The sequence below is a fragment of the Micrasema longulum genome, unplaced genomic scaffold, assembly GCF_059751315.1.
Source record: "Micrasema longulum isolate JH-2025_06_02 unplaced genomic scaffold, ASM5975131v1 h1tg000059l, whole genome shotgun sequence".
Classification (NCBI taxonomy): domain Eukaryota; kingdom Metazoa; phylum Arthropoda; class Insecta; order Trichoptera; family Brachycentridae; genus Micrasema; species Micrasema longulum.
The window spans coordinates 376,030-391,945 of record NW_028277266.1 but is presented as its reverse complement, the minus strand read 5'-3'; the positions used below and the strand labels follow the sequence as shown (position 1 = coordinate 391,945).

The 15,916-nt window shown below is 34.0% G+C and overlaps 2 protein-coding genes across 2 annotated transcripts; one reads left to right on the top strand and one right to left on the bottom strand.

The window, feature by feature from the left end:
• Positions 1-311: 311 nt before the first annotated feature.
• Positions 312-3,768, bottom strand: LOC148285105 (guanine nucleotide-binding protein subunit beta-like protein 1). Its single transcript, XM_088230208.1, has 2 exons — positions 3,484-3,768; positions 312-2,102 (listed from the first exon to the last, which is right to left on the bottom strand). Exons 1-2 carry the CDS (start codon positions 3,631-3,633, stop codon positions 1,299-1,301), a joined length of 954 nt encoding a protein of 317 aa, XP_088086334.1. The 5' UTR covers positions 3,634-3,768; the 3' UTR covers positions 312-1,298.
• Positions 3,769-3,972: 204 nt separating this feature from the next.
• sotv (exostosin glycosyltransferase sotv) lies at positions 3,973-13,109 on the top strand. The gene is made up of 7 exons (XM_088230111.1): positions 3,973-4,653; positions 6,796-7,555; positions 8,312-8,495; positions 8,915-9,074; positions 10,191-10,311; positions 11,838-11,996; positions 12,818-13,109. Exons 1-7 carry the CDS (start codon positions 4,118-4,120, stop codon positions 13,037-13,039), a joined length of 2,142 nt encoding a protein of 713 aa, XP_088086237.1. The 5' UTR covers positions 3,973-4,117; the 3' UTR covers positions 13,040-13,109.
• The last annotated feature ends 2,807 nt before the right edge of the window (positions 13,110-15,916 follow it).

Genomic DNA, 15,916 nt, shown 5'->3' with positions numbered 1-15,916 from the left:
AAATAAAAAACAAAGGAGATGTTATAATAATATAATAAATGAGTTTGTTTGTCAAAGCGTTTAACTTTGCTGGACATGTTTCAGTAAGTTTTTAATGTGATTCCAATTCGCTGTATTATTTCAAAAGCAATAAAAAGTGATCATAGAGTAAATTTAGCATTTTCTTTCAAAACAAAAATGATCCGGATTTCTGCATATCCAGATAACGTCTGGTACTCATTAATTGCGATAATTGGAGTTTTACTGTATTAATAAGTGGTTTTCTGTGCAATATTTGTTGAAAATGAAATATTTTTAAAAATAAATATAACTTTTTATTTAAATTTTCATTGGATGAATGAGCAAAAATCTAAGGATGCAAATCTCGGAATAAGTTTTCATGTATTCCAGTACAACAATATTTCAGAACAGAGAGGGAGTATTGTGGTGTTATGCACTCAAGTAGTGATTGGGCAGTAACTGAAGCGTTATTTAATAATCCTCATTTAACTATTGTTAAAATTATCTATTGTGCACATTAACTTTGAACAAAACTAAGTGGATTAAAGGATCGTGTATTTTTAGAAGGGATCACCTTCGTGAGTAACCTTTTTCTTCAGAGTCAATTATTCTTCTATCAAGAATGTTTTATAAATTAATGTATTGATATTCATACATATTCATTAATAGATAACATTTTTTATTGTTTATACATACAGAACAGATTCCATATTGAGTAAGGTCAACAGTACAGAAAATGTCTTTACATTTTGATTGTTCACATAATTAATACAATATTATGTACTTAAATAAATAAAATAGTCATCAGACGACAATAGTTTTATCATTAAAAATAATAAATTTATGATTTAGAGACGTCTTAAGCTTATCATTACCGGTTTATTCTAAAAATATATAGAAAAAATATGATTTATCAAATTCAACAACTTTTTTAAAAGAAGCTCATTCCATTAAAATTATTTTATAACCAGGGAATAGCTACACATTAAATTTTAAGTTATGCTTATATTTATAGTAAATTCATCCGATATACAGACCATTAATAAATTACTTATAAATTTAGGGTAAAGTTCTCAAAAAAGTCTAGGGTGAAATAATTTACTAGCTATAAAATCAGTACCCATGATAATATCAAGTTTCCACAGCTTGAAATGTCGGGAGTAAACATGCAGCACCCGACTGTGCCTTAAACGGCTTTATTAATTTAGATAATGGTCTTACCTTACACAAAAAGGTTCAAATCATAAGATCTTTTGGTTTAGACACGATAAATATGTATAAGTAGGTTAACAATACCATCAGTTGTATATGTCCCATAGAGTGATTGTGCAGTCGAGACCGGCAGCAGCCATAATAGGAGAGTTCCAGAGGGAAACTGGGTTCCCGGAGTAGCACACGTCCTGTAAGGAAGCCTTGTGTTCCGTCAGTACGGCCAGAGGGCGAAGGCTCTTCCACGAGAAGACACGCAGTCGCCCGTCCCAACCGGCGCTCATAAACACTTTCTTATCCTGTCTGATGCGTAGAACATTCACGCCAGCGTTTCTGATGGCGATTTCGCATTTCAACGACAGACTTAAATCAGTTCTTGACATACTGAATACTTGGATGTTCTCAGACGCATTTCCGTAGACTCCTCTTCCCGTGGATAAATCGTAGTCTAAAGTTATGGGGCAGTCTCTCAGCTTGAGTTGGCTCACAGTTTTCCGAGTTTTGAGATCCCACAGGAAGAGATCTCCGCTTTCGTAGGCCGCTAGGATGTACTGACAGTGCGGCAATTCCAGGTGTTTGAAAGCCATAATTTCTCCGAGCCGTATATCAGTAGCGGGGGTCAGAGTCATCGTGAGTTCCCCGGTCAAAGAAAATATATCAATTTTTGAGTCTCTCTGAGGTCTGATCAGAACGTTACTTGACTCTGATACTTCGCAGCGGCAGAATCCGACGTACTCTGAAATCATTGTATCCTGAAGTGTGTAGTCACTCTCTGACATCGCCCAGACCTTGATTAATCCTTCTTTTTGTTGCGTGTACAGTCGGTTACTCGTATGGTGAATACTGAGGACTGAAGTACTGCCAACCGACAACTTCCGGTTGTAACGATTAGTCTGAAAATAGTATGATACATATTCATCGGTTAAAAGATGAAAGTAATATAGTCAGTGGAATATATATAAAACCACGTTTTTTTTTCAATTTGTTTTATAAATAAATTCCATTATGTGGCCCTGAACTGAAAATCCCAAGAAGTCCTTGATTTGAGACAAATCTACATAAAAAAGTCATACTTGATATTCACAAAAATAGGAGCACTCAGGTGATTGTGAGTCATGCGCATTCAACCAGGAGTACAGCAAGAAACGATTTGGTAATTCCAATAGCACGTACAGCAGTATTCCAAAAATCATGTCTATATAACGGACCTAAACTATATAGCCTGATACCACGTGTTTGGAAACCAACAGTATTGAAAAAGATAATTATGATTTGGTTGACAGACATTGGAAGTAAGGAATCAGAAAATTTGTTATGGATAATAATCTAAATATTATGCAATTCTATTGAATCATTTGTAAATCTATTACATATTTTAATTTTATTTTTATATTAACGTAAACTGCATATATATTTTTTCTCTTTTGGACTATAACTGTTTTTCTATTTCTATAATATTATTTTTATTTAAGGGAATTCAATAACCATATTTGCCACAGCAAATCGGTCTCTTAGAGCAGGCATTTGCCCATATAGGACCCGATTGTAACATTAGGCATACTAGTATTTCTGGCTTGCCGACCCTTCATATACCGAACCTACTCGTACAAGCAAAATTTGTTAGTTTTTTTTGTGCCATTTTATCTAATATGAAATGTTTGTATAAATAAAAAGAGGTTCAGCATATTAACCATCCCTGTATCACTATTAAATAAATTAGAAGAATCTTAAGTATTTGGTTCTATTCTTAGTTTTTTTTTTTGGCTTTTTTCACCCCTAACTGGAGTGTTCTAGGCAGTGTCAAGTTTGAGATTGACTTATTGAAATATTTCACATGTGTTAGTACTATACATACAAGTTAGTGTGTTAGTATTTAATATTACATACACTTTACATAATATATAACTTATTTACAACTTAATACCATTTATAACTACATATTTACACAAAATTTAAAATATATGTTTATTAGGTGGGGACAAGAGTTAAAATATTAGTAGGGAATGGGACGCTGATTTTGGAGAGGTCAGATAGGAACTCAGGATAAAGTATTTGGTTAATTAACTCAAACGGGAGAAGAATAATAATATGTACTTTAAAAGTACATATGCAGTCTAAGACAAAAAAATAAAGGTAGACACTTATATTGTCATGAGAATGAGGGCATTTTCTTCAGACATTGAACTTGATTTAAAAGAGATTATTTTATAAATGACCAAATCATCAGTCTAATTAATGCAAGCAATGCATTGCTTTTATTAATATGTGCTTTACCTTCAGATCCCAAGAAAACACGTATCCATCCTGCGTTCCCGCGAGCAATCTTTCCGATTCATTGGAAGGGCAATGAAAGCACAAACTGTGTACTGGCCCCATCGTAATGTGTCTTAAACTAAATATTGGATCCGGTGGTAAAACTGCCATTTTGCAGCAGTTTTATATCATATACTTTGTTTAATACAAAACGATTTCTTGTATAATATTTTAAGCGACAAAAAAAACGGTTTCCAACTTTGACACTTTTCACCACAAATTATGTTTTTCACTGTTTTCACAGCATGACAGCCACAATGACAGCGAATGAATTAAAAATTAGCAAAATCAGGTCGTTCAACCTGAAAATCCATATGATTGTTGAAATCCAGAGCCAGCATTTGAAATGCCAAGTTGAGCTATGTTTGCGTTAAAAATTTGTCAGTTTAATTTCGATTCGTAAAAGCGATCGTCAGTCCATAACTTATGAACGCTCCGTTGCAACAATTTGACATTATATTTTTGACGTTTTGACATATCGAGAATAATTGGAAATTCGTTTGAAATAATGAGTTGGGAATCGTGAATTTATCAGTCAAATGATGGCATTTATTTTTGAAGTTGTTTAGACTCCTGGACCCGTTACATATTGAATATGACGTTCTTCGTCAGAAGTGGCATTCAAAAAGGCGTTCCTATATGGAATACTGCTTCCTACAGGCATTTTTTCATTTCTCTGTTCCTCGTTTTAATCGTGTCAATATTCTGCCTTGTAGCCTTCCATTTGATTCCTTTAAATTCAAGTACGAAAAAGAACTACTCTCACGTGTCTTTAGACAATGTAAAAGACTTGTCGGAAGTGATTTTGGAGAGTGATTCTCCGAAGCCCTTGAAGCGGAACCCAAAATGTACTTATTGGGATTGTTTTAACGTTTATCGGTGTGGACAGAGGGGTCACAATAGAATATCAGTGTATGTGTATCCTCCACAGAAATATGTAGACGGGGAAGGAAATGCGGCCACAGAACTCATGTCGAAAGAATTCTATTTTATGTTAAAGAGCATCGTAGACAGCAAGTATTATACGACTAATCCGTCCGAAGCCTGTCTGTTTGTACCCAGTATAGATACCCTGAATCAAAACAGATTGAATCTCAAACTTGTTCAGCAAGCACTTCAGAGTTTACCATTGTGAGTATAAATTTTAACCCTGCATAAGTGCGTTGTGAATTTTATCATTCCTTTGTTTAAAATTCAGAATTCAAACCCAAATTATACCTGGTTTTCTTGAAGTGATATATTAAAATGATTTATTGCTCATCATCATCATCATCATTCCCTTTCCGCACCTAATGGTGCATATGGTGCTGCATTGGCACACCAATTTGCAGTGTATCTTGATAATTTTTGTTACATTAAGGTAAGATGATCAGTTTTACGCTTCAGGTACCAGTCCAGGGACTATGAAATATTCTAGTGTAAAAACACCTTTTAAAATAAATATTTCATGTCAACCATGTCGGGAATCGAACCCGAGACCTCTTGTATGGTAGTCAAACGCGCTGACCACTGCACCACGAGGCCGACTGATTTATTGCTACTTGTACTTAAAAGGATACGTGGTCTGACTTTTCTTCATACAAATGTATTTTCTCCCTGGATTTTGGCACTAGAATGATGATTTTTTACACACTATAGATATCCACAATTGACATGTCCCTATTGCTTGTTTTTTTATTTTTTTAAATTGTCTTTTATAGGCGGTAGAACCATCAAACCAAAACTCCTTCAATGCCCCTAGTTTTATCTGCCATCTTCGGACACACGATATGCAAACATGATAACTATTTTTGCTATAAGCAAAAGTGGTTTTTATTGTAACATTTCATTGTTTCCTCAGACAGCCATATGAAGTAAATGATCATCTTTGTTTCATGCTCTTAAAATGAAAAATTATCAAGGAATAATAATAGGTTGCTCAAAAATAAATTTTGTATTTTTAAAGTTATTTCAAATGTATTTTTTTATTTGTTCAAATAAACAGAATCAACCCTGTGCATTATTATCGATGGTCTTTTGCCATCTTTTTGGTAGAGCCATGATTCCATTCTCATAGAACTTCTGTGGTTTGTGGGCAAAAAACTGGGACAAGTGATTTTCACAGTCAATTCTTGAATTCAATTTCTTCTCTGTAGACAGTTTTGAAGAGACCGGAACAAATGATAATCTGAAGGCGCAAGATCAGGGCCATACGGTGGGTGGGTCAAAACTTCCCAGCCAAGCTCCTCCGGTTTTTGTCGGGTGACCAAAGATGTGTATGGTCTCGCATTGTCTTGCTGGAAGAAGACGCCACCGGATTTCATTAATTTTGGTTGCTTTTTCTTAATTGCTTCGCTTAATTTCGTTAGTTGTTGACAGTAGTGATCCGAATCAATGGTTTTGCCAGGCTGGAGCAGCTCACAGTGGATGATACCCTTGTGGTCCCACCACACGCATAGCATCACCTTCTTATTCGTCAATCCTGGCTTTGCGACTGTTTCTGGAGCTTCTGATCGCTTCTTCCATGACTGTTTCCGCTCCAGTAACCACTCGTTTCAACAGTGGCTAGTTTTTAAACTTTTTCAGCAGCTCATCGCATGCGGAAATTCAGTCCATTAAATTTTTTGCACTCAGTTCATGCGGCATCCACGTATCGAGCTTCTTGACCAATCCAGCGGAATGCAAATGATTTGAAACAGTTACATGACCAATGCTTAACTCCTGAGCAATTTCACGAGTGATCGCATGTGGATTTTCATAGACTTTTTCCATTATTTCATCGACTTTTTCCGTGATGGGGCGCCAAGAGTGAGGAGCATATTTGACATTGAAATTTCCCGAACGAAAGCGCTTAAACCATTGCTGTGCTACGTGTGTTGTTAGAGCATCGTCACCATAAGCTGCACAAATTTTTTCACGGGCCTGCAATTTATTTTCGTCTTAAGGAAGTAAAACTTTCAAACATTCATCAAACACAAACAATAAATTTCCTCGTTCGACACATTCATTTTCAAAATGGAATAACTTTTACACGATTTATCAAAACGGAGCTTTATTTTCATTAAAAACATTCTTTGAAATGTCACCTTCCCAACGCGAGCCTATTTGTCAAAATTGGTACAGTGTTGCCAGAACAAATTAAGTTGAACCCCATCTTGCGACAAAATATGAAACTACTTTTTGAACAACCTAATACAATAATTGGTATATGATGCTGTGTTTGAAACATCGTTCTGTTTGGATAAGGTAATGATTGTGATACTTTCCTTGTAACATTTGTTTTTTTTATTTTAGTTGGGAAGATGGTGAGAACCATTTACTATTCAATATGCTGCCTGGGGGGCCTCCTGACTATCACACAGTAATGGATGTCAACTCTAGCAAAGCTCTGATAGCCGGCGCGGGCTTCGATTCCTGGAGTTATCGTACCAGCTTCGACATTTCTCTTCCCCTCGTAACCCCCTACGCCATCTCAACAGAATCCTCTCCAAGTGACAAAACTCACCTGGTGCTCTCGTCGCAAATGAATCTTTACAGCGATATTCTATCAGATCTACAAGATTTAGCAGACGCTAATGACGAATTATTGTTGCTTCAATCATGCTATGGCGATGACGAACCGACAAATCATTCTATCCGGTGTCAATATAAAACCGGGAACTTGTTCGGATACCCTGAAGTTTTAAAACACGCCCATTTTTGCTTGGTGGGGCGAGGTGTGAGGTTAGCGCAACCATCCCTGCTTGAGGCTTTGTCAGTTGGCTGCATTCCTGTAGTTGTTATTGACTCTATCGTCATGCCATTTCAATCTGTTATCGACTGGCACAGAGCGGCAATATTTATTCCTGAAGACAATTTGACTACTTTAGTGACAGTATTAAAAGCAGTTTCAGTGAACCGTAGATCTGAAATGAATCAACAGGCAAAGTGGTTGTTTGATAAATATTTCTCATCTATTGAACAAATTACAATGACAACCTTGGATATAATAAATGATAGAGTTTTTCCTCTGATGGCCAGAAGTTATGAACACTGGAATATGCCTCCAAATCTGGTAAATTATTTAGTCAATTATAATAGATATGTGAAATACTGCTTTCATAAATAGTAATAATAATTATTGTTAAAAAATATGAACTATGGTTTAATTATATGAAGGTAATAAATCAAGTGTTTATGTCAAGTAGTATTTTGTGTTTACTGGTAGGTAATTAAATAAATGATCAGTGGTTAAAAACATAATGTTTCCATTTTAATTATATAATAAATAACCACAAAGTTAGTGTTTTAAATATAATATTTATAGCTTGGATTATATTTAAATACTAGGAGAAAATTCCAGCTGTTATTTTGTCGGCTTTGTGGTGTAATGGTCAACATGTTTGCCTACTATGCAAGAGGTCTCGGGTTCAATTCCCGGGATGTTTGATATGAAATATTTATTTAAAAGGGTGTTTTTACACTAAAATATTTCATATTACCTGGACTGGTACCTGAAGCGTGAGACTGATCATCTTACCTTCATGTAACAAAAATGATCAAGATACGCTGAAATTGGTGTGCCAATGCAGTGCCCTATGCACCATTAGGTGCGGAAAGGGAACGATGATTATCATGTCATTTTTTAATACTATAATTAGAAACCAAATTGTTGAATTTTTAGAAACCAAAGTGTTGGATTTTATATCCAATGAATTAATCATTAGACAAATTCTATATTTAAGAAGTTTTCAGTTCATAGCGTAATGTGTACATTAATTAAAATTGGTTTTGTTTAAAATCATCCTGAATCTTAATTTTTCTGTTACAGAATACTGCAACCAACCCATTATTCCTCCCAGTAACGGCCCCAAAGGCTCCCGGTTTCACCGCTGTCATTTTGACTTACGATCGTGTAGAGAGCCTCTTCACCCTCATTAATAAATTAGTCAAAACGCCGAGTCTTCAAAAGGTCCTAGTTATCTGGAACAACCAAAAAAAATCACCTCCACCAGGTAAATTTTAGTATAGCTTAAGTAAAGCCCGCAACGCAAGGGGTAATACAGAGTGCATTTTATGTTCCAGACCGATGTTTTTTTTAAATAACTTTTTAATGAAGTAGAATTTCATGATTTAAATTTTATTGATGAATTTTATGTTTTTTAATGATTTGTTTGAAATATGATGTCGATCAAGTGCCTGTTTCTTTCCGTGGCTAAAATGGTATCCCTTGGAAACATATTTTTCATTACATTTTTGCAGACTTCTGGTTTTATTTCGGAAGTATATTTTTGGATATTATCTTTAAGCATCAGAATAGATAAGAATCCCGATTATTTTTTTTGCAATTTTAAATTGTATTTGTTATCTTCAAAATAAGGAAGTAATAATTATTTATTTTCGATATTATATAACTATTTCTTTTATGTTTCAGCTTCCCAATGGCCTATCATAAATAAACCTCTAAAAGTTATACAAACAAAAGAGAATAAGTTATCTAACAGGTTCTACCCGTATGAAGAGATTGAAACAGAATGTCTTCTTACAATAGATGATGATATCATCATGCTGACTCCTGATGAACTAGAGTTTGGGTAATTATTCAATAAAAGTTATATGTACTCATAATTTTCGAGAAGATTTTTTTATACTACACATGTTTCAACTCCATAGAACTTTTGTCCTGTAATGAGCTGAGACTTATACTCATAAATGCCTACGTAAAGACTAAATATAATTATACAAAATAGTGATTCGTACATGAGAAAATCATAATTAAAGCTTTACCTGCCCACTAAAAACAAACCATTACGCCGTTTCCCCTTGGGGGTAGACAGAGAAAATAGATTTTGTTGTGTTAGTTTGCAACACCAAATAACTGGTTTATTTAGGAAAATAATTTCAGTGCTTACATCTATTTTTTAAGTTTATATTATCGTGGTACAATTAAGTAGATATTATGGCTAAATTTTAAAATTTAGATTAGATTTATATCTGGCAATACTGGAGTGTGCAAAACCGCGACCTGCCACTTGCTTCACAAAAAGAAAAGAAATGCAAAATGGCCAGTCTCCGTGTGCATACTATATTTAAATAGCAATAAGTTGCTAATTTTAAAAAGTGGAAGGAGATTGCGAACTCAACATGGGGACATAACTGTTAGTCTATTTTTTTTATTCTGATTTATAACAGGTTTTCCTTTTTCATAACACGTTTTTATTTTATTCTAAATATGCCATGAATTTCAATACTTTATTTAATAAATTGTGAATGATTTTGATAAAATTATAAGTAAAGTTATCAATGAAACTTCTTGGTTTAGTTTTACTTTTTTATTATTTTGACCAACGAGCGCTTTCACCTAAGTAAGCATCTTCAAGACTGGTGAATTGTTTACAACGTTTACAGCTTTTATACTATTCCTAACATATTTTGGAGATAAGAAGATCAAATAAGTATTTTAACAGAGGACACACTTTACCCCGCAAACTTAGCATTCTCCATTGAGTTGGTGAAGCAAAATTAGAAATCTCACAATTATTTTTTCAAAGTTTTTCGCAAATATCTCAGTAACTCCTTCGATGGAGATTTCTAAGGTATAAGTACCCTCATATATATAATATAATAACCACATAGTTCCCTGTAATTCATGCACTCATCAGGCTTCTCTTAAACATTTTGCTCTCAATAAACTTATCTATATTTTACAGTTTCGAAGTGTGGAGAGAATTCCCCGATCGAATCGTTGGCTTTCCATCTCGAGTTCACTTGTGGGATAATGAAACAGAAACTTGGAAATATCACAGCGAGTGGACTAATCAAATATCCATGGTAATATATTACTCATTCTAATACACACCTAAAAAAGTAACATCGTATTTTTGCCCAAAATTGCTAAAATGCTACTTTCTAGACACATTTACACACCCATGTATCTGACAGAAGACCCTCTTGCCACCCTTAATACTAATAATATTTGGCTTATTTATATAGCGTCATTTTTGTGAAAAATCATCTCAAGGGCGCTTTACAGTTGTATACTTACTTACATTCTAACTAAGCTAAAGTGACATTATATTTTCTGATTTGAATTTGAGGGTATGATAAACTAAAGAAGTGAGATTTTAGTTGGGATCTGAACTTACTGGGAGTGTGTACTAATAGCCTGATACTTTAGTTCACTTGAATTCCGAGAACAGACGCAGCAGCCTCCTATAATGAGCATTTTGAGGGTGTGGCAGTAAACCTGCCTCATGGGAACCTAAACCCGAGTTGCTTCTTCTTTACGCATAGGGGCTCCAATCGTTTTGTCACCAGTTAATTTTATTAATCATCTAAGAGCAACTATGGTTTTTATGACCCACTGTCCAGAATCTGTCGACTAGTTAATTCTTTCCACAATTTGGAATTCTTTGGGATAGATCTTCCTGCGATCTTTTAATTTTATTTGGCATTTCAAACAAACACCTCGAAGCGTACACAACAGTCAGCTAACTTATAATGGTGTCAACTTTTCAATAGCTTAAGGTGGACCAGGAGCGTGCGGTGAAGTTTTCGATTAGAAAAACAGTCCCTTGTATAGGTAAAATTTATGCCCACTACTAACAAAGAAATTCAAATTAAGTGCTTTGAAATCAACTAAAAGCAATTTTATGCCATTATTTCAGCATTAAAACTTATATTTCATAGTTTAATAATATAATGCCATCGTATCAACTAATTTAAGTGCTAAATTTGTTATAAAACCGTCACAATATATAGAAAATAAGCCTGGATGTGTTTGTTAGAATTGGTTCCACAGATATTAAAGATCTCTATTTGCGCATGCGCGGATTTGAAAAATCCTCTACTGAGGGACCGCCTAAAAGGAACTTAAGCACTTACGCAGTTCCATAATCCGGAATCAGACAAAGGTCTGTGTATTTTATACCAGTTCGCGCATAACTGCGCAGTCGAAAGGTTGTGTGTGGGTGTCACAATTTTTTGGAAGTTATTAATAAATGAATATCGAACTCATCTCAGATCGCTACGATTAAAACAACAAACTAATAACTAAAAATTTCTTATAGTTATTTAAAGGATTAGTTAACTTATAGCTGATTTTACTGAAAAAAAGAAAATAGGTACTTATTGTTTAGAGGTCAAATTTTTAAGGAGGCATTGGCTCCATTCAATATTTGGACGGACCGCGCATGGTAAGTACCGTGCATGCGTGAAACTGCGATCGCAGCGCTGCAGTGGCAAGAAATACAAAAGGAACTTATTTTATGGATTTATCTCGTATTTATAACATTTTTTATTATTTATTGTTATAGTTTGCTTGGGACAAAAATATTATTAATAAATAAATATTATAGGTATTGACGGGTGCAGCCTTCCACCACAAGTTGTGGTCATGGTACTATACGGTCGGAATGCCGGGAGATATTCGCCAGTGGGTGGATGACAATATGAACTGTGAAGATATCGCCATGAATTTCCTGGTCGCCAATTTGACCAATAAGCCGCCAATCAAGGTAAACAAGTCTATATCTACTTAACCAGTTTGATTAAAAAATTAAAAAGAAAGCAAACATTAAAAATTTACCTATAAACTTATCTATCGGCAACCTCCACCGAGGAGTGACACATAAAATAATGATCATTGTGCCACTATTATTTCTTAAATTTGAGTAAAAAACATAGTATAAAATTTTCATTTTCATGAAAATGCTACCTTAATATTTTTAAGAACTATGCCAAAAATTTGAGGATAGAAAATAATATATTCAGGAACATTTCTGCATATTTAACTTTAAAATTCCTTAAAAAATAATTGTTTTTATTTTATGCATATTTATTTCACTTTTTTAATTGCTCAATTAAAAAAAAACAGTGTTTTAAAAAGGCTCAATCGCATGATTTCCTTACTTTTTATCAGACTTAAGCCCTAAATATGTTCAATGTTCCAATCCGCCGGTTGCGAAATAATAAAATTCCTTAATCAACACAGCACAAACTATGACTTGCATGCACCAATGTCCCGATTGTGTCGTATTGTAAACTCGAGACAAGATCTGGACTTTTTTAGTGTAAGTCTATAGATTTAAAAAGTCACTAAGCTAGACCGGATCTTGTCTTGAGGTAGTAATTTTTTTTTTTGTCTTAGCTTTAATTTTATTTTGTTGAATTTTATTTTATTAGTGCTTGTATTTATTATAAGAAATTGTATATACCATTGTTAGAATAGACTGCATAAGTCCGTCAATAAATTAATAATATTAATAATAAATTTAAATAATAAAACATTACTGAACAAAGCGTGTGAATTACGAAAAATTGTTTATTCTTATTCCAGGTTGCTCCACGGAAGAAATTCAAGTGTCCCGAGTGTACAAATACAGAAATGTTGTCCGCCGACATCGGCCACATGACCGAGAGGTCGGCGTGCGTGGACAGGCTTGCCAAGATCTACGGAAGGATGGCTCTCAAGACCGTCGAGTTCAGGGCTGACCCTGTCTTATTCCGGGACAACTTCCCGCAGAAACTCAAGTGGTTCAACGACATCGGAAGCTTATAGATCTAACGGGGATTCGACTGACAATTTGACCATTCTAATGAAGATGTAGTTTGTCATGGTCGTAGAAAAATTATGCTTTTGTTTTTAAAGTTACTAATTATTACCATTAGTACGAAACATAATTATCATTTCACAAATACTCAATAACTACGAATATATTTGTAGGTTATTCATTTATTTTTATTATGAAAACATACTGCAATAATCAATTATAATTTAATTGGCTCATAGTAGATGGCATTATGTTTTGTGGTTAATTGCCTTCCTAACCTTTTTTTTTTTTTTAATAAAAAGGAATAACCCGCTAAGTCTCTATTTAGAGGCTTGTCAGCAGGTAGGAAAGAGGGGATATGGAAGTAGGTAATGAAATATACACTACAACACCCAGACCAATGAGAAAAAAACTTTCTTGAATTTTTTTTCTTGCAACTGGCGGAAATCGAACCTGCGGCGCCTGTTTCACAGTTGGCCGTCTAACCCAACTGCGCCACGGCGCCTGTCCAAGTTTTTTCTGTCTTCTCTAAAAGTCCTGTTATAATCAGACTTGGCACTACGCACAAAAATGCTGTCTGTTGTGATGAGAAAATGATTTTTTAAGAAAACACACTTTTGCATTTATAATATTAGTATGGATTACAGACCCTTATTGCAAATATATTTCATGTTAAATACGGTTGAAAATGCTTTGAGACGGATGAATGATTCCTTTTCTGTCGACATCTATGTGATTTTATCCCAAACTCGTTGATTTAGCTTGAAACTAAACCAATGTTACACTACATCTTCCCGCAAACTTCCAGACCGCGTATGTATCTATGCTAAATTCACATAGGACACTTTGCGCATGCTCAGTATCAATTCCCTTGCCGTATCATGCGTTCTCTGCGCGGGTAACGTAAACAGCCGTTTTTCTTTATATTTGAAATAAAGTGCTTTAGGTGTTTCTGGGGCTGTAGTCACCACACCACATTGATGAACGTTTATTTTATAAAGGGGCACAGGCTCTGGTGTGACAACTGGTACAGCAGCCCTCAGTTATTTCAACACCTGTATAATAATTAAGTTTACGCTTGTGGCACAGTTCGAAAAACTCGAAAAGAAATGTCTCAGTTTTTGAAACGTAAATGAGATTAGGAACATAAGCATCGCAGCCCACTTTTGGCAATAAAATGGCATGACAGGCGAGAAATTCATATGCTAACCACTCTCCACGATGAATCATTTGTGTCGACAAATAAAATTAACTGTTGAACCGAAGAACCAATCATGAAATCAAAGTGTGTTGTTGAGTACAACAAAAATATGGGTTCTGTTGATAAAGTGAATGACTATGATTTTAAGTAATCTGTCATGCTTGAGGAAATCAATAATGGCATAGGAAAGTCACTTCACATAATTGATTTATTTTTAATGAACTCCTTTTGTTTATATCAATCAGTTACATCAAAAAAAGTTCCACTAGCAGACTTTCAGTTGGACTTAATACAAAAAATAATACAGAAATGTTCCACTTATTCGAGAAGCATTCCATCTGTTTGTCGGTCTAATGACCCAAACAGTGATGAAAATAGATTTATTTAAATATTTGCCGAGACCTGTACACAGAAACGAATCCCAGATCCTATCGAAGATGTAGAGTTTTTTGGTAGTCACAAAATAAATCTAAAAAACGAACCATGTCAAAAATAATGTACGTTGAGTGTAACGTTACCCAAAACACGGTGTGACACAAATGTCATAATTCTTATTAAGATAGATATCTTGTAGCATATTTCTTAACTGGTAAAAATGCAGATTTGCAAATATAGTACTGGCACAAATATAGTATAAAGTACATATAAACTAAAAATGTACCGATAGATCTCTAGTCATTTGTTAAGTAAACCAATTATTGCATGTTTAGTCTATTATATTATATAATGTTGTCTATAAATTATTGATGTACATAAATGTTTTATATAATATTTCTGTTGATTATTGTTTTAAATATTTTAATCAAACTTACACATATGTACATAATTCATCGGGTTTCTGGAGTTGATAACTAACATTTGTGAGATATTGCACTTTTAAAGTTAAAAGCTCATCCCAAATCAACAAATTAAATAAAACAGCAAGTTGAATATTATAAAATATTCTTTTTTGTATTTATAAAATACGAAATATATTTTTCAACTTTTTGAGCAATTATTTGATGCCAATTACGAAGAAATCTCATTTTTATAAAATTTGTAGTTAACTACTTGTTCCAGAAACCTGACGATATTTGGCTTTACCTGTGAGCACAAAAGATTTACTGTCTATAATATTGACGGTGTAAAGGAAAAAGTTCCTAAGCGACATGTAGCAGCTTTACAGAATAGTCGATTAAAGTTTTTTGTATTTCTTTTAATTAGTAAAAAAATCTCATATATACCTATTATTTCGCGTAATTCCCACATACTTCAATAAAAAAAATATTTTTTTAAAAACCTTTCATTGGCTCTTCTGTAAAGCTGGCTACATGTCGCTTAGGAACTTTTTCATTTCTCCAACGTCGATATGTATGTATAACTTTTATAAAAATGTAGTAGTTAAGTTTATATTACTTTATATATTTGAGAACAATAATTCATTACAAGCAATAAGGAACTTCACCCCTACGGGAAATTGGGTACAATTAATGTTTTCTTGCGCCCGGTAAAAATTAGAACACTAAATTGTAAAGCAAAGTTTCTTGAAAATGCTTGAAAAAAATAATGAAAAATATTGTATGTAAATATTGAATGACGTCACTGGTTCATATGAATCAACCAATGATTAGAGAGTTATAGAAGATTTCCATGGACCAATGGGTAGAACTGATTGAATAAGCGGAAGAGAACCTCTGATGTCACA

Bases quoted from the DNA above. Each gene is read 5' to 3' on its own strand.
- LOC148285105 (XM_088230208.1), bottom strand. From the start codon at position 3,633: ATGGCAGTTTTACCACCGGATCCAATATTTAGTTTAAGACACATTACG. The intron at 2,103-3,483 runs GTAAAGCACATA...TACTATTTTCAG, and splicing joins TGTTTTCTTGGGATCTGAAG to ACTAATCGTTACAACCGGAA.
- sotv (XM_088230111.1), top strand. From the start codon at position 4,118: ATGACGTTCTTCGTCAGAAGTGGCATTCAAAAAGGCGTTCCTATATGG. The intron at 8,496-8,914 runs GTAAATTTTAGT...TTTATGTTTCAG, and splicing joins AAAAAAATCACCTCCACCAG to CTTCCCAATGGCCTATCATA. The intron at 11,997-12,817 runs GTAAACAAGTCT...TTCTTATTCCAG, and splicing joins CCAATAAGCCGCCAATCAAG to GTTGCTCCACGGAAGAAATT.